Source organism: Chiloscyllium punctatum, chromosome 26, assembly GCF_047496795.1.
Source record: "Chiloscyllium punctatum isolate Juve2018m chromosome 26, sChiPun1.3, whole genome shotgun sequence".
Taxonomy (NCBI): Eukaryota; Metazoa; Chordata; class Chondrichthyes; order Orectolobiformes; family Hemiscylliidae; genus Chiloscyllium; species Chiloscyllium punctatum.
In genome coordinates this window covers 56,005,448-56,029,202 of record NC_092764.1, presented here as the reverse complement: position 1 = coordinate 56,029,202, position 23,755 = coordinate 56,005,448, and the positions used below count along the sequence as shown (strand labels likewise).

Below are 23,755 nucleotides of genomic sequence, written 5' to 3'. Positions count from 1 at the left end.
TCATAAACATCAGAGATGTTTTCCACCACAGATGCATCGTAGTAGTATTGTGTACCATCTATAAGATACGCTGCAACAATTTCTGAAAGTGTGACCGTCTGCACTGGGGCTGCAGATAGATGGCACTACCACCACCACGTTCTCATCCATGTAACTCCTCTTCTGACTTGGAAATATATCTCCACTACTTCAGTGTTACTGGGTCAAATCTTGGCAACCTCTCTGCACAGTTTTTGGGGTGTACCTAAACCAAGTGGACTGCAGAAGCTTAAGATGGCCTTTTGCTGCCATCTTCTCATGGGAATTAGGAATAAGCAACAAATGCTGTCCCAGCCAGAGAAGCCTGCATCCCATGAATGAGTAAAGTAAAAAAGCAGGTTCATCAGTCCCTGGTAAGTATATGGTCTCAGTTTCTGAGGTCACTTTTATGAATCATCTTTGCCCCTTTCCAATATACAAATCAGATGAGACTTGAATGTGTATTTTGGTTGAAAAGTGGACCTGATACTTTAGATCATTAAGCTTCTATTGCCAAGTTGTCGTGAATGAGTGTTGCTCTTTCAACTTTCTAAAGTTAGGAAGGTCAATTTTGCTAATATGCAAATAATCCTGCAGGTGATGCATTTGTGATTCTGGCTAAGAGTTAAGCTTAACTTGTTCAATCGAATCAACATATATTTTCAGGCATTTTCAATGCCATTTACATTATCTTTGGCGAATATATTGATAGTGTTGTCATTTGCAGATCAATTAATTTTGACACTGATGAGTCTGTGTCAAAACCAGTTTTGAGCAGAAGACCAAGAAGAGACAAACTCATCAGTGAGGATGACTTTGAAGAAGGAGTGCTTTTCTACTTGCAACAAGCAAAAGGTAGTCAATCTTTCACTACTTCTGTATCTACTTTTCAAAGTTTTTTCTGGGCTGTATAATCCTTTGTCTGGGTGACCTCGTTCTTCAGTGCTGGCTGTTCTTGTTGGAATGACTCACCTGTTTTTTTTCCATCTGTTTGGTAAAGTGGATCATTTCTGCTCAGTATATCCTTCAATTATCTATTCAAATTTGAAAATTTTAGTCTTTGAGTCGTTACATGATACTTTGGTAAATGCTATGTGCCCTTGAAAATTGCAATTGAAACATAACTGAATATGATTTAATGTGAACAAGTACAAAGCCATATCAAGTGCCAAGCATTGTCACTACTGCTTAAATGTTAACACACTGACGAGCATTTTCAGAGGGTGATAAAATGAGTAATTGGCTCAGCACTTCATGGAACGAAAGCAAAGTGCAACTGGGATACTGGAGTTAGAAAATCCTTTGAGTAGGCATTGTACTGCTGTGTGCTTTGATTGTATTGTCCTTTTCATACCTATGATGTGCTATCTCAGGCAGCCAGTCTGAAGAGAGCACTGAATAATGTCAGGCTTGAGAGTTGACAAATGCTTAATAGTCAACAAGCTATTTAAAAAATAGCTTATTATAAGTATATTATGGGCAGGAGAATAACCAGGGAAAGGCCAGAGGATAGGAGCATAATTAGGCCATTTAGCCCATTGAATCTGTTCCACTATTTGATCTTGGCTAATATGTTTCTCAACCCCATTCTCCTGACTTCTCCTTTCCCCCTTGATCCTTTTACTAATCAAGAATCTATTTATCTGTGTCTTAAAAACACTCAATGACTTGGCCTCCAAAGCCCTGTATGGCAGTGAGTTCTACAGAGTCACCATCCTTTGGCTGAAGAAATTCTTCCTCATTTCAGCTCTCAAGGGTGATCCCTTCACCCTGATGCTGTGCTTCTAGGACCTAGTCTGTCCTACTAGCAGAAACATCATCTCCATGTGCACTCTATTCAGGCCTCTCCGTATTCAGTAAGTTTCAAATTGCTCCTCATCCCTCTATACTCCATTGAGTAGAGACCCAGAGTCCTCAACCACTCCTCATATAACAAGTGATTCATCCTTGGAATCATTCTTGTAAACCTCCTCTGCACCCCCTCCAATGCCGGCATATCTTTCCTTACAAATGGGCTCCTGAACTGCTCACAATATTCCAAATGTGGTCTGACATGAGCCTCTCGACCTCATTTGCCTTCCTAACTGCCAGCTGAATCTATATGTTAACTTTAAGAGAATCCTGAACTAGGACTCCTAAGTCCTTTTGTGCTTCAGATTTCCAAAGCCTCTCCCTGTTTAGAAAATAATCCATGCCTCTGTTCTTCCTACCAAAATGTATAACCTCACACTTTGCCTCATTGTATTACATCTGCCACTTCTTTGCCCATTTGTCCAGCATGTCCAAATCCTTCTGCAGCCTCCTTCAACCACAACACTTCCTGTCTCTCTCTCTCTCTCTCTTCCCAACCACACCCCCACCCATAAATGTTTATCATCTATAGACTGAGCAACAATGCCCTTGGTTCCTTTATCCAGACCATTAATGTAAAATGTAAATAATTGTGGTCCCAACACTTACCCTTGTGGAACTTCATTAGCCCCCAGCTGGCATCCTATAAAAGACCCCATTGTTCCTACCACTGCCTTCTGCCAGTCAGCCAATCCTATATCCAGGCTAGTACCTTGCCCCTAGCACCATCCGTCAAAAACCTGTAACAGATTTGTCAGGCATGACCTCCCCTTGTTGAAGCTGTGCTGATCCCACCTGATTTTAGTATGCACTTCCAAGTGCTCCACAATCTCATTCTTCATAATGGATTCTAAAATCTTACCAATGACTGAGGTCAGGGTAATAGGCTTACAGTTTCCTGTCTTCTGCTTCTCTTCCTTCTTAAGTAGGTGTGTTACATTAGCCGCTTGCCAGTCCTTTGGGACCCTCCCTGACTCCAGTGATTCCAGAAAAATCGCCACCAATGTTTCCGCCATTTCCTCAACAATTTCCTTGGGAACTCTGGTCTAGTCCATCTGACCTGGGTGATTTATCTACCTTCAGACTTTTGAGTTTCCTCAGCACCTTTCTCTTGTGATGGCCACCACACTCACATCTGGCCCTGACTCTTTTGAGGAACATGATATGTTGCTGGTGTCTTCACTGAGAAAACTGATGCAGAGTACTCATTCATTTCCTCCATAGTTTCTGGGAGTTTGGGGGGGGGGTGGTTTGGTGGGTGGAGTGGCACAAACCAAGGACTGTCGATGGGAACCGTCCTTGTGGAAGGCAGAGAGGGGTAGGAAGGGGGAGATGATCTTGGTGGTGGGGTTTAGTTGGAGTTGGTGTGGAAGTGTTTAAGGATAATGTGTTGGATGCGGAGACTGGTGGGGTGGGTAGGTGAGGACAAAGGGGAAGTCTGTCTTTATTGCATTGGGTTGGAGGGGGGGGTAAATTTAGAGCAGTGGAATGGGGAATGGTGGTACTGAATCAAGGTGTTACTGACCTCATCCCGTCCTACCTCAACTCCATCCTCTTCCCCTTAGTTCAGGCACTTCCCACCTAAATCTGTGATACCAACCACTGCCTATTTTAGTCAAGGCTTTGAATTCAAGAGGAAGGAAGTATGATGAACGTCAATATAATGTTTGGCCACAGCTGGAGTACGGTAGGCAGTTCTGTTTGCTGTATTATTAGATGTGATTACACTAGAGAGTTGGAGAAAAGATTCACCAGCATGTTGGCTAGACTGGAGCAATTCAGTTATGAAGAGGATGAGATAGATTGGTATTTTCCTTACAGCAGATAATGCTGAGGGAAGATCTGATTGATGTGTACATCAGGAATCCTTGCCCGAAACATCGATTTTCCTGCTCCTCTGATGCTGCCTGACCTGCTGTGCTTTTCTAGTGCCACTCTAATCTCGACTCTAATCTCCAACATCTGCATTGCCCACTCCTCCCTACAATGTTCTGAGGACCATCAACAGGATGAGGGGAAACCTTTCCCTTATTTGAGGGGCCAATAACCAAGGGGCACAGTTTTAAGGCCAAGGACCAGGAGGTTTAGAGATTTCAGGAAAGAATTTTCACCCAGACAATTTGAGTGTTAGGATCTAGCTGCCGAAAGGGATTGTTGAGGCGAGTATCCTCAATATATGTAAAAGCTACTTAGAGGAGCATTTGAAATGCCATAGCTGGAAAGTGAGATTCAGATCACCAATGCCAATATGTTGGGCTGAAGGACCTTTCCCTGTGCTGTAAAAGCTCAGTAACTCTAAAAAGAAAGCCAACAAATCGCTGTGCAATTTTGCTAATATCCCTTTTTAATGTAATGCTATTATTTCCACTGTCCACATTGCTCCCTTACTTTGTGTCATCAGTAAATTTGACTTTCTATGCTATTATCTAAGTTGTGAATAAATAATGTGAATAATTTGGTCCTAACATGGGACTTGTGGGACACCATTGGTCATATTCTGTCAGTTTGAGTATGTATTTTTAACCCTATCTTCTTAACCCCACCCCACTCACCCAATTTATAGTTATGTCAATAATTTGTCCTCAATTCCATGGAATTCAACCTTAGTTCAAGTCTGTTACCTGGGGCTTTATCAAATGCCTTCTGGAAGCCCATATAAACAATACCGGTAGACATTCCCTTGTCCACCACTACTTCAAAATATTCAGTGAGATTTGTTGGGCATGACCTACTCATCATGAAACCATGTCTGTCTGTTTAATTGAAAATTTTCAAGGTGTTCAGTTACCCATCCTTGATTATAGACTCCAATTTCCCCACAACAGATGTTAGACTAACTGGTCTGTAGTTCCCTGGTTTTGTTTTTTCACCCTTGTTAAAAAGTGCAGTGATTTCCAATTTTCTAGTCTACAGGGGCAATTCTTGTATCTAGGGAACTCTGAAAGATTATAGTTGAGGTGTTTACAATGTGCACCCCTACTTCATTCAACACCCTCGGATGGAAACTGTCAGGTCCCAGGGATTTGTCACTCTTTATAATTCCATTAATTTCATAATTACCAATGTTATATTTACAATACATTAATTTTATCCAGTCCCTGGTCCTGATCCACTCAATTTCCTAAAGACTTCTGGCAAGCTATCCTCCTTTTCCACTGTAAATACTGAGACAAAGTAATTATTCAATATATCTGCCATTTCTCCATTGTCATTGACACTATCAATCTTTAGTGGGTTAACATTGCTCCTGACTACCTGCTTGCTTGGTATGAAACAATAAAAAATTTTGTCATTGATATTGATGTCCTTGGCAAGTTTTCTTTCATAATCCCTTTAGTAGCTCTTCTAGGCTGCTTTGTGTCTTTTTGCTGATCTTTGTATCTTTGCCATTCAGCAGGATCTATGCTGATTTTTGCTTTTTTATTGTAAGTCCCCTCGTTTAGTATTAGGCTGTCTCTGATCTCTTTAATTAATTAATTGTCCATGTTAATGTTTTAGCTGAGAGATCGTTTCAGAATGTTTGACCGAATACTGTTTGTAAATATCATCTGAAGTGTTGTGTTGCGCTGTCTTTTCTCTTCAGATGCTCTTGGAACTCTGTGTATTATATTAATTTTGTTTCCATTCTAAAATTTCAGGATATATACCTTTTAGCACATAGAGGAAGATGTTTAATTACATGTGTTATCACTCAGGATTTGCATTTTAAAATAGAGGCAGGTAGACTTTGGCCACTTCTGTGAAAATAAATTTTGTTCTAAAGGTCAGAAAGTCATAGAAGAGTGCTGGTAACTTAAATTCAACGTTTCCAAGAAGGCATGTGACTTAACTCAAATGCCTGACAGGACATCATTGCTGGATTAGTGGTGGTGGAAGAGCACAGCAGTTCAGGCAGCATCCAACGAGCAGCGAAATCGACGTTTCGGGCAAAAGCCCTTCATCAGGAATAAAGGCAGTGAGCCTGAAGCGTGGAGAGATAAGCTAGAGGAGGGTGGGGGTGGGGAGAGAGTAGCATAGAGTACAATGGGTGACTGGGGAAGGAGATGAAGGTGATAGGTCAAGGAGGAGAGGGTGGAGTGGATAGGTGGAAAAGAAGATAGGCAGGTCGGACAAGTCCGGACAAGTCAAGGAGACAGTTACTGAGCTGGAAGTTTGAAACTAGGATGAGGTGGGGGAAGGGGAAATGAGGAAGCTGTTGAAGTCCACATTGATGCCCTGGGGTTGAAGTGTTCCAAGGTGGAAGATGAGGCATTCTTCCTCCAGGCGTCTGGTGGTGAGGGAGCGGCGGTGAAGGAGGCCCAGGACCTCCATGTCCTTGGCAGAGTGGGAGGGGGAGTTGAAATGTTGGGCCACGGGGCGGTGTGGTTGATTGGTGCGGGTGTCTCAGAGATGTTCCCTAAAGCGCTCTACTGGGAGGCGTCCAGTCTCTCCAATGTCGAGGAGACCACATCGGGGGCAACGGATACAATAAATGATATTAGTGGATGTGCAGGTGAAACTTTGATGGATGTGGAAGGCTACTTTAGGGCCTTGGATAGAGGTGAGGGAGGAGGTGTGGGCACAGGTTTTACAGTTCCTGCGGTGGCAGGGTAAGTGCCAGGATTGGAGGGTGGGTCGTACGGGGGGCGTGGACCTGACCAGGTAGTCACGGAGGGAACGGTCTTTGCGGATGGCGGAAAGGGGTGGGGAGGGAAATATATCCCTGGTGGTGGGGTCTTTTTGGAGGTGGCGGAAATGTCGGTGGATGATTTAGTTGATGCGAAGGTTTGTAGGGTCGAAGGTGAGCACCAGGGGCGTTCTGTCCTTGTTACGGTTGGAGGGGTGGGGTCTGAGGGCGGAGGTGCGAGATGTGGACGAGATGCGTTGGAGGGCATCTTTAACGACGTGGGAAGGGAAATTGCGGTCTCTAAAGAAGGAGGCCATCTGGTGTGTCCTATGGTGGAACTGGTCCTCCTGGGAGCAGATACGGCGGAGGCGGAGAAATTGGGAATACGGGATGGCATTTTTGCAAGAGATAGGGTGGGAAGAGGTGTAATCCAGTTAGCTGTGGGAGTCGGTGGGTTTGTAAAAAATGTCAGTGTCAAGTCAGTCATCACTAATGGAGATGGAGAGGTCCAGGAAGGGGAGCAAGGTGTCAGAGATGGTCCAGGTAAATTTAAGGTCAGAGTGGAATGTGTTGGTGAAGTTGATGAATTGCTCAACCTCCTCGCGGGAGCACGAGGTGGCGCCAGTGCAGTCATCAATGTAGCGGAGGAAGAGGTGGGGAGTGATGCCAGTGTAATTACAGAAGAATAGCTATTCTACATAGCCAACAAAGAGACAGGCATAGCTGGGGCCCATATGTGTGCCCATGGCTACGCCTTTGGTCTGGAGGAAGTGGGAGGATTCAAAGGAGAAATTGTTAAGGGTGAGGACCAGTTTGGCCAAACGAATGAGAATGTCAGTGGAAGGGTACTGTTGGGGACATCTGGAGAGGAAAAAACAGAGGGCTTGGAGGCCCTAGTCATGGCGGATGGAGGTGTAGAGGGATTGGATATCCATGGTGAAGATGAGGCGTTGGGGGCCAGGGAAACGGAAGTCTTGGAGGAGGTGGAGGGCGTGGTTGGTGTCTCGAATGTATGTGGGGAGTTTCTGGACTAGTGGGGATAGGACAGTGTCGAAGTAGGTAGAGATGAGTTCAGTGGGGCAGGAGCATGCTGAGACAATGGGTCGGCCAGGGTGGTCAGGCTTGTGGATCTTGGGAAGGAGGTAGAACCGGGCAGTGCGGGGTTACTGGACTGTGAGGTTGGAAGCTGTGGGTGGGAGATCTCCTGAGGTGATGAGGTTCTGTATGGTCTGGGAGATGATGGTTTGGTGATGGGGGGGTGGGGTCATGGTCGAGGAAGAGATGTCCTCGAGTTGGCGTTTGGCTTCAGCGGTGTAGAGGTCAGTGCACCAGACTACCACTGCGCCCCCTTTATCCGCTGGCTTGATGGTGAGGTTGGGATTGGAGCAGAGGGATTGGAGGGCTGCGCGTTGTGAAGGTGAGAGGTTGGAGTGGGGGAGGGGGGTCGACAGGTTGAGGCGGTTAATGTCCCGGCAGCAGTTGGAAATGAAGAGGTCGAGGGCAGGTAATAGGCCAGCACGGGGTGTCCAGGTGGATGCAGTGTGTTGGAGGTGGGCGAAGGGGTCCTCGGAGGGTGGGCGGGAGTCCTGATTGTGAAAGTAAGCTCGGAGGCGGAGGCGATGGAAGAAGTGTTTGATGTCACGGCGTGTATTAAATTCATTGATGCGTGGACGGAGGGGGATGAAGGTGAGTCCTTTGCTGAGGACGGATCGTTCGTCCTCAGTGAGTGGGAGGTCTGGAGGGATGGTGAAAATTCGGCAGGGCCGGGAGCTGGGATCTGGTGTGGGTGTGGAGCTGGGAGTGAGGGTGGAGCCAGTACCTGGAGTGGGTGTGATGGTGGGGGGAATGGGAGTGGAGGCATGAGCATGGGTAATGTTTTTTTTTAATTTAACCCCCACACTACCGCCTAACTGCGGTAGTGCTTATTTTTTTCCCCAGCACCCATGGTGTGTGTGCAGGTGTGAGATACAGTGAAAGACACAAAGTGCACGAGTCTTTATTCAATTTCCACCACGAGGAAGATAGGAAAACCCCCGAGTGGCCGGTGACAAGCACTGCCCTTCAAACCACAGGGCAATGCTGTGTGATCAAAACAGTGAAGGGGAGGGTAGGAACTAAATCAAAATAGAGTTGGACGGGGAAATAATGCACTCCACTCCCTGCGGTGCCCACCTCTCCCTGAACAACTCCAGGGTGGTGTTGGACACCGCGTGCTCCTTCTCCAAGGACACCCGGGCTCTAACGTAAGTCACTGAGCGTGTGGCATCAGCGATGATGTGAGGGCCGGAAGTGGCTGTGGGAGTGGCCATGATGGGGGCGGAAATGACATCATCAATCAGCGTGGGGGTGATAGCTGCGTCAGCCGCATGGCTAATGGCGTTTCCGAGGCCAGGGGAATCTTCTGGAATGTTTGAGGAGCGCTGGTTATGGAGGTGGGTGGATAAAAGTTTGTTGTACTTACAGTTTTTGATGTTTGAGATGGAATTGAAATACTGTTTGTTGAGAGTATGAATTCTCCTGAGGATGTAGTACAGTGTGGATCCTTTGCAATTCTGAGAGAGTGTGGCCCTCAGCTGAGGCAGGACTGACTGTAGAGAGGTTAGGTGACGGCGCATTGCTGCAAGCATGGAGCGGAGGATCTTGAAGGAGAACTGTTGCTGGTGTTTTTGAATCTGTAGTCTGTACTGTTTATCCTGTACGGGTCCAAACTCTGCTGGTTTAAAGGTGGTCCGGAGTCCGTGTGGGATGAGTTGGTTATGGAGGCATGCACTGAGGAAGCAAATGTGCCTGTGGTACTGAGTTTGTTTCACGACATGGTTGAAGAGCTTCAGAGCAGAGGAAATGACCTGGGAGTTGCAGTCGGAGAGGGACTCCCTGAGATTCTTGTAGAGAGAGGAGGAAAACTTCTTCAAAGCAGGCATTGCTGTTGATGCATAGAATGTTTACACTGCTGACTTAACAGACCAGAAAACAGTAGTTTTTGGCTTTAGTTCAAAAGGGAGAACAGCTTTCTTCCAGCAGCAAAGATGTTTAGGCCATTAGTGTTGAAAACTGAAAAAACATATAGGCCATTAATATTGAGGGAAAAAAATCACAACAGAAGATTCAAAAATAAATTATAAAATCATCTCAGCAGTACAAGGCAAAGAAACTGGGAGCCATCAGTTGGTAAGAAATATTTCACTGGGATTGGGCATTAGTGTCGTCATAGTATTAGAACACAGGTTGAAACTGTGATTTCCAACATTTCTGCAATGATATGACTTTGGTTCATTAGATCTTCTTTCACAGTACATCTATCCAGGGCTTGCTGTTCAGAGCTGCTCTAATATGAAACTGATTCAATCCTTTGTTTTGCTGTTTGTATTAAGAATCCAGTTTACCATTGGATTACTGTGCCATGTAACCGGGTAATGACAGTTTAGCTTCTGTTAATAATAATTTTTGATAAACAAAATCAACACAGTTTTAATTTAGTTGAATAATTTTGACCAAAAAAGTGAAGTTCATATGTGTTAGCAGAATGCATTCTAAGCAATGAAGTAATGGCAAAATAATTATTTTCATAATCTAGAGAAACCGCTCCCAGAAGTGCAGGACACATCAAGTGACAGCACCGAGAAAGAGAAATCCAGTGCGCACACTCAGCACGATGAACTTGCTGCTACTGAACTGTACACTTCACCATGGCCAGCAAAAAGTAATAGTATGAAGGCTGTTGCAACTGACACTAAAGAGATGAAAAATGCATTTGATTTAAACTCTCGGCTTGACCTGGAAAAAACAACTGAATTATCAGTGAGAGTTGAAGAAGAATCTGTAAAGGTGGCCAAATCAGGAAGAGCCAGCTCTCACAGTCTCATTAAAGAAAAGAATTTGTCAGATACAGATCACCAAATAGTGTATGCTGCAGGGAAACACGTTGAAGATCTTGCTACAGGTGAAGAATCAATGGATCGTGGTAAGGCATTTCAGTTATATTGTCGTGTGGTAATACTGCTGAATATGCATAATTGTGCCAAAATTAATAAGTGTTTTACATTATTGAAGTGCTTATCCAGGCAATTTTCTTGGAAAGCATGCTGACACATTTCGTTCAATATCACAGCTTTTATTCTCTTTAGTCTGCAAAATAGTTGCGAATGGTACTTTAGATATTACCTCAGTGAAGATGCACTAATTTCTTCGCAAAATTTTATAAATAAATATTGTTCTGTTAACTTTTTGCATTTTTCTATTATCCTCCAAGAAGACACAACTTTGATTTCTGTTTTATACAAGTATTTAATACAAGGTTCTAAGTTATATCAAAGGTGCTGAGCATAATTTGAAGTTCTAATAATTTTCCTCATAAAAACGTAACCACTCAGGCCAGTAGTTCATACTTTCAGAATTAATCTAATTTATGAAATGGGTGCAGCAGTAAGCCATATTTAGCTTTTTGAAACTGATCCACCATTCAATAAGATGATCTGAGTATGACCTTATCTCCACTTTCCTGTCTGCACCCCATAACCAGTGACTCCCTTGTGAAAATTTGACTAACACAGCCATGAAACATTCAATGAACCAGCCTTCACTGTTTTCTGAGATAGTGAATTCCAAAGTTTAGTGACCTTAAGCAAACAAAGCCTCCTAATAAATAGGAGACCCCCTGTATTTTGCAACTGTGCTTCCCAGTTGTGGACTTGCTGAAAATTTATTTGGAATTGAATTAAAATGCTTTTGATGGAGTTCAAAAAAATTAATTGTAATAACAGTTATCTTTGTTTGCAGAATTCAAGGTGGTCACGGATGCTGGACTGAACTTAATGCCAGGTGAACAGGAGTCAACCATATCACGGCACTCTGAAGGAGTGGATACTCATGAAGGGATGTTAGTTGATGAAGTGGGTGATAAAGTGGAAAGTGATAAAATGGAAGCTGAAACCATAGTAAGTGAGGGAGTGAAGGATGATGAGGTGAATGACGAGCGAATGGAGGGTGATGAGATGGGTAAAGAGCGAATGGAGGGCGATGAGGCAGATGACGAGCGAGTGGAGGGCGATGAGGCAGATGACGAGCGTGTGGAGGGTAATGAGGCGGATGACGAGTGTGTGGAGGGTGATGAGGCAGATGACGAGCGTGTGGAGGGTGATGAGGCAGATGACGAGCGAGTGGAGGGCGATGAGGCAGATGACGAGCGAATGGAGGGCGATGAGGCGGATGACGAGCGAATGGAGGGTGATGAGGTGGATGACGAGCGTGTGGAGGGTGATGAGGCGGATGACGAGCGTGTGGAGGGTGATGAGGCAGATGACAAGCAAGTGGAGGGTGATGAGGCGGATGACGATGATGAAGAAGACCCTGATGAAGTACCCAGCAGAGAAGAGTTGCCAGACAGTAGTGAATCTGAAGAAGGTGACAGTAAAGGTAAGTTAGCTGAACAGCTAATCACTAAAATTATGATGCAGTCTTGACTACATCTTAGAAATTTTTGTGATCCACGTGACAGCTTTAAAGTCTTATAGTCTTTGTCTTCAGCAAATATCCAAAAATGATTTATTTAAGTTCTTTTAATGTTTCAGACTATTTGTTTAATCTAATAACTGCTGTTTGCTTTTCTGAATATAAAAATTTCATCTGGAATCTTGCTTTGATATAAAAGTGAGACTGGCTTTCCAGCAGAGTGACAAGCGATTCAGATCCTCTCCATTACTGACCACACCACACTTTCTCAAGATATTGGATAGCAAGTAAGTAATAATTACAATATTTCATCACTATAAGCCTCCTTGACCAGGTGAAGAGTGGTGAATTGATTCCCTTTTCAACTGCCTTGGTTGGTCACAACAAAAATTTAAAAATCTTTTTAGCATGCCCCTATATTATACTTGGATTAAAATGTATTTCACTAGAGCAAAATGAAGCAGTCAGTTAATCCTTTCTTTTAGTCAAGAAAACTATATTTCATTTTTTACTAACCTCTGTAAATCTAAGTACCATCACCATCCGAAAGTAGAGCGTTCCTGTGAAACCTTTCGTAAGCCAAAATGGCGTAAAGTGAAGAACCATTAATTTATATGGGAAAAATTTCACCTTTCTTTGTAAAAGCGAAAATCCTCTTTGGATTTCTTTTGTTTAGCAAAAACAAGTACTAATATAGGTATTTCGTAAAAACGAAGTAGCATAAAGCAAACTTTCGAAAAGTGGGGAATACCTTTAATAAAATATGACATCAAAGACAGATTAGATTAGATTAGATTACTTACAGTGTGGAAACAGGCCCTTCGGCCCAACAAGTCCACACCGCCCCGCCGAAGCGCAACCCACCCATACCCCTACATCTACATCTACCCCTTACCTAACACTACGGGCAATTTAGCATGGCCAATTCACCTGACCTGCACATCTTTGGAGTGTGGGAGGAAACCAGAGCACCCGGAGGAAACCCACGCAGACACGGGGAGAACGTGCAAACTCCACACAGTCAGTCACCTGAGGCGGGAATTGAACCCGGGTCTCTGGTGCTGTGAGGCAGCAGTGCTAACCACTGTGCCACCGTGCCGCCCACAGGTATGAAGTTTTTTTTAATAATATATTTTTATTAAGAAAAAATAGATTTTAAAATATTACAACAAATACAAAACAATGCAATTCAAAACAGTACAAAAATAGTAAAAAACTAAACCCAAATAATAAAAAAAATTCCCCAACCCACCCTCCTGTACAAATGTATAAACATATAAAGAGAAATATAAAATTTTAAAAAACATAAACTAGCTATTTAACTAAATAAATAAATACCTAACAACAAACAAATAAATAGTAATAACTCAGCCCAGCCCAACAAAACACTCATACATTCACAGTTCCTCCTCCCTGGATATTGGACTCATGAAACACAGTCGTAATGGTTATATAAAAGCCCTTGTTAGTGTGGCAGATAAATCTGTGTCCAGGTATTTCAAAAAGGGTTGCCATGTCTTGTAAAAATTCTCAGTTTTGTGGTGTACCATATTTGTGAGAAAGTCCAGGGGAATATGCTCCATAACAATCTTCCGCCAACCCGACAGGCCCGGGGGGTTTTTCTGATATCCAATCTAGCAAGATATTCTTCCTTGCACAATGTAAGAATATTGAAAAGTTTTTTCTTATACGCGTCTGCAGGAAATACATTGGGTAGGCCCAAAAAGAGAGAAATAGGGTCCTTCTCCACCCCACACCTAAAATCCTCTCCATTGCATCCACCACAGTGCTCCAATATGTTTGAAGCCTGTCACAAAACCAAAGACAATGGGTAAGAGTGCCCGTGCAGACCTTGCACTTGGGACATGCTGAAGATACCCCTGGTTTAAATTTTGACAAATGGTCTGGGGCTAAGTGGACCCTGTGGAGAATCTTCAACTGTAAAGCATGGGTCCTATTGCAAATTGATATCTTCCTTGCATTGTCCCAAATATCCTCCCATGCCTCTGAAGAAACTTCAACACCCAGCTCTCTTTCCCACATCTTGCAGAGTTGATCAGACTCATCTGAGGTGGCATCCCCCAATTGGTGATATAAAGTACTGACAGAGAGTGTACTGTTAGCCCTTAGTACCCCTCTTTCTATGTCAGATTTGTAGAGATCAGTCAAAAGTCATTTTTTGAATATATCCCTAACTTGAAAAAAACAAAAGAGGTCTCTATTAGGTAACTCGTACTTCCGTACCAACTGATCGAAGGACATCATTACATCTCCCTCAAATAAATCGCCCATGCAAGATACACCCCTGGCTGCCCAACGTTTAAATCCTGAATCTATCATACTCAGCATACCCACTATAGATGTTTTGCCAATATTACCTTCCCTCTGCCGAATTGCCCTCCATGCTTTAACAGTATTGATGACTATAGGGTTATGGCAATATTCCCTAACTGTCCTCACCTTGTCCAAAAACAGCAAACTGGTAAGGGGGCACCTTGCCTGGGAGGCTTCGATATCTAGCCATATTGAAAGAGGGTCCCCACAAACCCAATCACTCACGTAGGTCAAAAGCGAGCTTAATTGGTAATTTTTAATAGCCGGAACGTCTACTCCCCCAATCTGTGAGGCAACTGCAGTTTGGCTAAAGGCAGAGATTGATAGATTCTTGTTGTCTCGGGGAATTAAGGGCTACGGGGAGAATGCGGGTAAGTGGAGTTGAAGTGCCCAGCAGCCATGATCGAATGGCGGAGTGGACTCGATGGGCTGAATGGCCTTCCTTCCACTCCTATGTCTTATGGTCTTAATTTAATGAGGGGCCGTTTATGGTGCCAGATAAAGGAGCTGAACCAACCGTTCAGTCTCCTGAGTGTTTGTTTATTGAAAATCAGGGGGAGCAACCGTATAGGTTGTTGCAAACAAGGGAGAATATTCATTTTAACAAGCGCTACCTGACCCAACCACGAGAATTTTTGGAGATCTTGTTTAATTTTTTCAAATAATTGAGTAAAATTGGCTTTGAACAGCCAATCCAGAACTGGAGTAATGAATATGCCCGAATACACAAAACCTCCCCGCCCCCGTGACCACCTAAATGGGAATCTATAATCACTCTCAAGAGCCAACTCTTTCGTAAGACCACCCATAGGCATAGCCTCTGATTTAGCAAACTTAATCTTATATCCTGAAAAAGCGCCAAACGCGTGAATGCATTGTATCAGGCAAGGTACTGAACTGCTGGATTTGTCAAGAGAATTAGAACATCGTCTGCATACAGTGAGGTCTTATGTACTTTTGACCCCACTTCTGGAGCTGTTATATTGAGATCCCCACGAATGGCCTCTGCCAACGGTTCAATCACCAACGTAAAAAGTAATGGTGAAGGGGACAGCCCTGCCAGCTGCCCCTAGAAATATTAAAATTGCTTGATCGTACCCCATTGGTAATGACCATAGCGAGAGGTACACTGTAAAGAACATTTACCCATCTTATGAAAACTTCACCCAGACCAAACCGGTCAATATATTAAATTCAAACTTGATTGGAGGTTGGTATTTTTTGGGGTATAATTTAAACCGATTGGCCAAATTCAAATTTGTTTTTGTCTTCAGGAAACCAGCTACCCTAGCTGCTGGACCACATGTTACATTGTATCTTACTCAGAACACTTGGTTCTGATAGGTAGTTCTGCTAGCTTTTAACTTTCTTAAAGGTACAGTACACCCACATCTTCATAACAATTACCTTTGAGTGGAGTCTTGTGTCACACAGAGTTTTGCCATGTTTTAGATAAGTGCAGTTGTGATAACTTCAATTGTCCTGGTAATTCTTGTTGATTTTCAATGCAAGCCACAAGCTGGTGTGGAAATTTGGTGCACAGACATCTAGAGTAATCAGCCCACTGGGATATCATCAAAGGGTTACAACACTGGAGGCTGTTCTGCCCATCAAATCCAGGTTGGCTGTCAGTAACAACAACCTGTCTGGCACCATTCCCCACTTGTCTTCCTGTCATCATGTGTTCCCTTTGAATGCTTACCTAATTTGTTGTTGAAAGCCAAATGGAGTCAACCTCTTTATTTAAAATATTTTTCCTCATAACAAAGAACTCTTTTATCATTGGGATAGAAAGATGAATAACTTGCATTATTCATCTCCTTTTAAAATCTCAATGCCAGAGTGCCAATGAACAGGAAATGATCCAGAAATCTATTTCATTTACGTAATTTGAGGCATAGGTATTGGCTTGGGATACAATAAACATTGAAAGTAGGTTGTGGTACAGTCACAAACTTGAAACGTCTGGCTGATGGGAAAATGTCATGTTACAGATGATTAGATTAAAATATGTGCCAAAAAGTCTTGTATCACGCAAAGTATTACAGCATATTATTTGTAAATGTTGAAGTGTGTTGCAATCAACCTCCATTACAAGATCGTATGGCAGGCAGCAAGTGTCACTTAGGTTAGTTCATGAGGGTCCAATTTCAATTCCCAGAATGTGATGTGGATTTACTATTTTGCAAACTACATTTAACTTGATTTTAACATCATGTACTGAAAATTCATTTCAAGCAAATAATCAGAATTCCACAACATGGCAAGTATACTTTGGATTAAATTATAGAAATTCATTCATTTATTAAAATAATGCTATTCAGGTGATAAGGGATTAGTCACCATAGCACAGCCTACTTCTGAAAACACGAATTGGATTCAGATGAAGCAAATAGAAGACTAGTATTTATTGCAAATTGTAACAGCTTGAGAGAATGAGATTTATGAAGGCATTGCAGTAACACTTGAGTCTAATATGTTGGAAGTGTTGTATTTGTATGAATTTGTATATTTTTAAACAGCTGAATTTAAGGACACTTACAGGAGTGATTGGTGACACTGAAATCAACTGAATCATCTGTACTGATCTAAAACATCGCTGGATTTTGAAATCTAGTTTCCAAGCACTAGTTGGTTACAAACCTGTCATATAATGTAAAACCAGTTGCTTGTACCAACACTTAAGTATTGCATGTATTGATCAACAGAGCATACAAACCACTTGTAAAAGTAAGGCAGAATCCAAAACAAACAACCAAAGCAAGAAAGAAAACCAGTTTGCCAAGCAGCTTTGTAAAATCTGTTTTTACTCACTATGCCAAAATGAGAGTGAAGAAGGAAACATTTACAGTAGTTGAACAATGGTAAGTTGCAGTTTTACAACGCTAATCATTAAAGCAAATCATTTTGTGTTATAAAACTTTGAAATAATAATTCTAAAAATTTCAAAATTGGGGCACAAACAACAGCAAGTAATATATCACCTATTTTTGTAATCAATCTGTTTAGAAATGTTATTATATGTCCCCTGGTCCAGGGGTAGGGACACTACTGCTATGCCACAAGAGGGGCCTCTTTCATAAAATGTCCCAAAGCACTACAAAACAAAATGTGACTCTGAACTACTTTGGCTCGGTATTTGGATAGAGTTGGGTAAAGGTATAGAGATGGAAATGGCGGTCTTCGTCATGGTATGGAATAGATATGTATTTGAAAGTGCATCTTGGGGTCAGAAATGACAGGGACAGAAGAGCTGGTGGCTAGGGAGTGGAGTTTGTGTTGAAAACTGAAGACAAATAGCTTCAAAATTCCCAATTTCTGTTTATTTAGTACTGGATGTCAGGCAAGATAATTTAGAGCTTGTGGAAGAAAGAGAGGTCATGGTGAAGTAATGTTAGGTGATATTAATATCTGGGTGGACATTGTATTTTCCAATTATGTCACTGGAAGCAGTGATCAGAGATGGTGTTATCTGCAATCGATAATATAGGAATGGTAAGACCACATGAGAAATATAGTTCCTATGTCTATTGTGGATTTAGAAATGTTTTCTTTTTACAGCTTGGAATTATATTTCAAACAGCTTTGTGATGATGTTGATATTTATAGCAAACATGCTAAAAGAAGAACTATTGAAAAAGAAGATTTGGAACTTCTAATGAAAAGGTGAGTTTTGAATAAAGTCACAAACAGTAAGTTCACCAAATTTTGATATGTATCCAATACAATTTTAGTTGGCAATAAACTTAATTATTTTTCAAGCCATATATACTGGTCTTGACAGGGTTGTTAAGGATTATTTTACAGAAGAACAATAGCATTATTTGCAACATCAATTATTTTTTAATGGTTTTCAGCAACCATCTAAAATTGTTATCTAACCATTTTTTTCCTTCTGGATAATAGCAAGAAGTCAGCTTTGTGCCAGAGACCGAGACTAGACTGCCATTAGCTACTATCAGTGGTTTCATGGGGAAAATAATATGAACACACCTGTTTAGTATGGCATATAGGCTTCAATAACTGTGTAGCTGTTTGACAGTAAGCTTGCTGTTCATAATCTGTATGACTTTCAAAGGTAACATGGATGATTATCTTGGGTGGTATGGTGTCTCAGTAGTTAGCACTGCTGCCTCACAATGCTCAGAGATTTGGGTTTGATTCCATCCTTGTGCGGCTAGCTTTGTGGAGTTTGCACATGTTCCCCATTTCTGCTAGGTGCTGCAAGTTTGGTGAACTGGCTATATTAACATTGCCCATAGTGCCCAGCGATGTGTAGGTTAGGTGGATTAGCCAAGGGAAATGCAGGGTTACAGGGATAGGGTACTGGGAAGGTGAGATGCCATTCAGAGGGTCAGTGTGGACCCAATGGCCTCCTTTCATTGCTTTGGTATTCTATGACTCTGATTATTATTCTCTGTATACATGGTCATAAAGACACAATATTCATAATATATTTAATGGGGGGGGGGGGGGGGGGGTTACACTAGCCTCATAGTAATGTTTCTGAACTAGCAATCCAGAGTCCAGGCTAATATTTTGGAGACTCTACTTCCATTGTCATTTCTGATGGGACTTAAATTCAATTTTTAAAAAAATCTGAAATCAAAAGTTTGTTTCATGGAAGAATATTATCAAGCTGGAGAGGACTCAGAAGAGATTTACCAGAATGTTGCTGGGTATGGAAGGTTTGATTTTAAAGAAAGGCTGGATAGGCTGGGACTTATTTCACTGGAGTGTGGAATATTGAGAAGTAACCTGAAAGTAGTTTATAAAATAATGAGAGGTATAGATAGTAGTTGTCTTTTCCCTCAGATGGGGAATTTCAAGATGAGAAGGGCACATTTTTAAGGTGAGAGGAGAGAGATCTAAAAAGAAGTAATTTTTTTTAACTTAGAGGATATTTTGCATGTGGAATTAATTTCCTGACGAAGTGATGGATTCGGGCTCAGTTACAACATTTAAAAAGGTTTGGATAGATACATGAATGAGAAAGGTTTGGAGGGATATGGGCTGGAGCAGGCAGGTGGGATTAGTTTAGTTTGAAATTATGTTTAGTATGGACTGGTTGGACTGAAGGATCAGTTTCCATGCTGTATTGTGTTCCATGCTATGTCAACATTATAGAGACTGTCATCAATTGTTTTAAACACCCATCTGATTGGCTGATAATTAAAGAAGCAAGCAATTATCTTTACTTGGTTTGGCTTAAATGTTATTTTGGACCCAAAACAATGTGATTGACACTTAACTGCTCTCTATGATGTCCCATGCCTACATCCTAGTATAAAATTAAAATCGCTCAAATATTACTGGAAAAAAGATTTTGTAGAATTTTTTTGTCTTATCAGGACAATGTTCTGACTTATTTCGTTGACTTGAAACAACAGTTGTGTGTATGCATATTTTCCTGTCAGCAAAGAAGAGTCCTGTTTATTTAACTTCCAGTACAGGCCAGTACACCACGCTCTGAGCCGAACTGACCATCCTAATTCCTTTCATATGGTATAAATGTTGTTTTCTCTTAGCAAGTTAATTCACAAGGAATAATACTGAGTATGAAACAAAAAGCTTCAACAATACTTAAGTTCTGGACTACTGATCCCTTAAAAGAAGGCTTAATTGATTGTAAAACACTTTTGTTTGTCTTGACATCATGAATGGCACTACAAAATCAGCTATATTTTTTATGTGGGTGCACACAGGATTGCTGAGAATGTGTTTTGTAAAGTTATAATGTGAACAATAAATTTAAGAAATGCACGTCCCTTATGTTTAAAAAAAGACATTGCAAGTGGATTGGATTTTAAAAAACAGATCTATATGTTAAATCTATTGTTGAATTATTTTGTTTCCTTTTCTTAGGCAAGGATTTGTGACTGCAAAGATGCCCTTGAATGTACTGATAGAACGCCACCTATCTATGGAATGCAGAGAAAAACTAATTCCAATGGCTGTCAGTGGGAGTAAGATAATTCCCAATAAGTAACAACCACTACGTACAGTGTCTCATCAAATCTATTGCTCTTACTTGCCAGGCCAGAAATTACAGCTCGATGTAAGTGGAGATATTTCTCTTTTAATGAAGCCCCTAATGTAAAATTTATAGCCATTCTTATAGACTTCCATGAGCTCTGATTTATAGGGTCTCTCTGCTGAGGAAACCATGCTGTATTAGCATTACATTTAATCCATGGATCCTATCAACATTAAAGCAAATGTTCTTGACTAAATAATTAATTTTTAATGATAAAGTAACAAAAATTTGAAGGGAATTCAATGGATATTGTCTGTACGGATCTTAAAGCAATTGACAAAATACCACGGTTGATAAAATTGGGAGAAAAACACTGCTCGGAGAAAAGATCAAGGTTTTGGATAGAATTCACAGAAAAGCTGTAGCTGGAATTTTGTAGAAGTGAAACGGTGCATTTTGGCAGAAGGGATCAGTATAAACATGGACTTATTGGCAGAGTTTTAAAAGTGCACGTGAAAAGAAAACCTGGGGTTTTTAATGTACAGACATCCTTAAAGGTGGCAGTTTACAAAGCAGATGGATTCTTGCACTTAATAAATATTGAGTACAAAAGCTGAACCTTTACAAAGTTCTGCACATCAGACTTTAGGAAGAATATGAAGTTGTTGAGCAGGTAAGAAAATTTACGAGAATGGTCCCAAGTTTAGCTGTAAGATCAAGGAGAAGTTGGTGCTTTCCTGCTTATGAGATTGGTTTAGATATATCTCTACCATATATTTCAATCATTTAGTCATAATGTTAACAAAAAAAAAATTCCGATTTATCTGATGATTAGTCAAGGACTAAGATTTAAGGTTTTTGGTGAGATGCAGAAGGAACATGAGGAATGTTTTCAAAGCAGTGAGTGGTAATGTTTGTACTCCAAGGTTGGATATTTTGCAATAATCTACAAAGGAATCTTCTCACTAATCAGCCAAATAATATGTATTAATCCCAATTCCCTACATCACCAATGTGAATTTTTCTCCTAAGTGACGTGCACAACTTCATGTAAAATTGGCAAATTGTACTCTGGACTTATATTTACTAAGCAGCAGGTTGAGACTATCTATATAAAATTACAACGTGGAGAGCTTGATTCAAAACATAGGTTTAAAGTTAAAATATATTTTACTATAATTATACATATAACTTGCACCACAAAGCAATTTTTCTCATCAGTACTTTTGCACTCTTAAAATGTGTTTTGTATTAAAATATTACTTCCTTGTAATAAATGTAGGCAGTCTTAAAATAGAAAATCTTCACCTCTAGATTTGAGTCTGCTGTTCCTGACTTGGCATGACCAAAATTTGAGAACATGTTGTACATTTTAGATAAAAATGTTGTATAATTAGTTAAGAAAAGTGTGCATCTCCTTCAACAAAACTTTAATTACAATTTATTTAACCATCCTACTTGAGTAATATTTGATTTTTCATTACTCGTGTCTCACCCAATAACTGCTCAAGTCCATTAGAAGTTCCTGTGTAACTTCAGATAGTAAACCAAGAAAACATGGTAAATTTAACGAAGCATATAACAAAGTTAATTTCGACTGTCATTTGAGTTAAGGTATTCTACTTCTGCAAATGTCAGTTGTGATTCCTTGACACGTCCATTGTATTTCATTATTCCTAGAATGCACTGTAATAACCTGTACATCTGATCAAGCTCGTGTTTGTTTCTTTTTCACATGCCATGGAAGATTTCAGTCTTTTGATTAATTATAATGTTAATAATTCTGTAAAATGCACAATAAAGATGTCAACTTTTAAAACTGAATCTCAAAAAAACTCTTTGCATTAATCATAAAAATTATAATTTTTATTAATCCTTACAAATTTGAAATGTAGCTGATTGATTTGAATTTGTTGTAAACGAGAGAGAGTATTTGCAATAGCAGGGTTTTTGTGTTCTGTTCTCTTGAGACTTAACAAGGGCTTTGTGCTACTTTTTCAGTTTGAGACAAATCTGAGACCTGTTCATTGTAGCATTGAAAATTACAGTATATGGTATTATAAATCAATCAGACAGCAGTTTTTGATGTTGCTGAGTTGACCCATTTTATCCAGTGGAAGTACAAATTCTGAACTGGGAAAGGGAATATCATCACGAATGAGGTCAGTCAAAACATCAACAAACATTTTTATGCCATAATTTAGCAGCCTGCTTATCTTGACCGTCAAGACTTATTCATGAAAAATGGTCACTTCGATAAGTTAGTAGACAGTTGCAATACTCAGGGATGTGTAAGTTGCTGTCTTGAGATTCAATAAAATGATAGTAACCTCAAAAGAGAAGTCTCTGACGAGTCATTTTTTTGTAATATTGGAGCTGCTTGTCTTAAAGTATTTGCATTCATTATATTATAGAAACTACCAAACTTGTGTGAACAACTCATTCAGCATCTCCTTTAGATGCAAGCTTTTAAAAATAAGTTTTATTAAAGTACTGTATGACCAGAATTGTAGGAGTATTAATGCAGTTCACAACCACAACATGGGCAATTAGGAATGGGGAATAAATGCTAGCCCAGCATGAGAAGCCCACATACCATGAATTAATGTTTTTAAAAAGTACCTACTAATACATTTAAAAAGATATTCATATCAATTTTAGCACTTTTCTATTAATAACCATACAAACAGATTTTAGTTGTGGAGTTCCAAAAACAACAAGAAGACAGTACTATGTTATTTAATTTTTAAAAATTAGACTCAATTCAAACACACCCATAATGTAGTTTACTTTTAAAAATATTAACATATGTAAAGCGGTACTCATCAGAACTCTTTACAAATATTGAAATATACTTTTGGACTACTTCCGTGGTCCTACTCTCTTTATGTCACTTGCTTGTAATCGATCTAAAACAGTGTCAGTATCCACAGCAGCAGCTTGATCAAGTTGTTCCTTTGTTGTTTGGAAACCTTGAGCTAAATATGTGGCCAAAGTCTGTGGATCTATTGATGGATCGATAGTTTGAAAAGCCTTTTTTAGGTCAGCTTCTGTCAGCTCCCTGTGGAGAAAGGAAAATGTTTTTTTTAAAAAAGCTATTTCCTGTAGTCACAATAGTTTAACAGATTACATAATCTTTGTGGACATCACATGGTTGTATGCAAGTTTGACTGCAATGGAAGTACTCACTTTGAAGGAGACACTGTTGTAATTGCATTTAAATAAGTAGTGCTTAAGTTGCAAGATAGAAACCTAGCTTAATATTCTGTAGCTTTGCCAATGTTAGGGAGGAGATAATTTTTAAAAAAATTACATGCATTGATTTATCTCTGGATATTTATTCGACTCTCCCTTGAGCTGTTCATCAACATTTTAACAGAATCAAGCAACACTTTCATATTTACAAAAAAAAACGAGCAGGTTTATTTTGTGTGTACTGGATATCAATAGAACTTCAGGATATAGTGCATTATTCAACATTGCATCTTTTTAGTTTTATTAGTAAAATCCCTTGTTTATAT

The 23,755-nt window shown here is 40.6% G+C and overlaps 2 protein-coding genes across 5 annotated transcripts in view; one reads left to right on the top strand and one right to left on the bottom strand.

Annotated features, from left to right (window-relative positions):
* Window positions 1-22,058, top strand: part of cenpt (centromere protein T) — a 68,680-nt gene extending 46,622 nt beyond the window's left edge. For all 4 annotated transcript variants that reach the window (XM_072547447.1, XM_072547448.1, XM_072547445.1 and 1 more), the window contains 7 exons: window positions 746-873; window positions 10,050-10,436; window positions 11,252-11,887; window positions 12,123-12,210; window positions 16,966-17,121; window positions 17,819-17,923; window positions 20,123-22,058. In XM_072547447.1, the coding sequence (XP_072403548.1) occupies window positions 746-873; window positions 10,050-10,436; window positions 11,252-11,887; window positions 12,123-12,210; window positions 16,966-17,121; window positions 17,819-17,923; window positions 20,123-20,246 (1,624 nt within the window). In that variant the 3' untranslated portion in view covers window positions 20,247-22,058. The remainder of the gene's footprint in view (window positions 1-745; window positions 874-10,049; window positions 10,437-11,251; window positions 11,888-12,122; window positions 12,211-16,965; window positions 17,122-17,818; window positions 17,924-20,122) is intronic.
* The window catches only part of tsnaxip1 (translin-associated factor X interacting protein 1), a 59,460-nt gene continuing 57,738 nt past the window's right edge, over window positions 22,034-23,755 (bottom strand). The window contains exon 16 of the mRNA XM_072547449.1: window positions 22,034-23,295. Coding sequence (XP_072403550.1) covers window positions 23,097-23,295 — 199 coding nt within the window. The 3' untranslated portion in view covers window positions 22,034-23,096. The remainder of the gene's footprint in view (window positions 23,296-23,755) is intronic.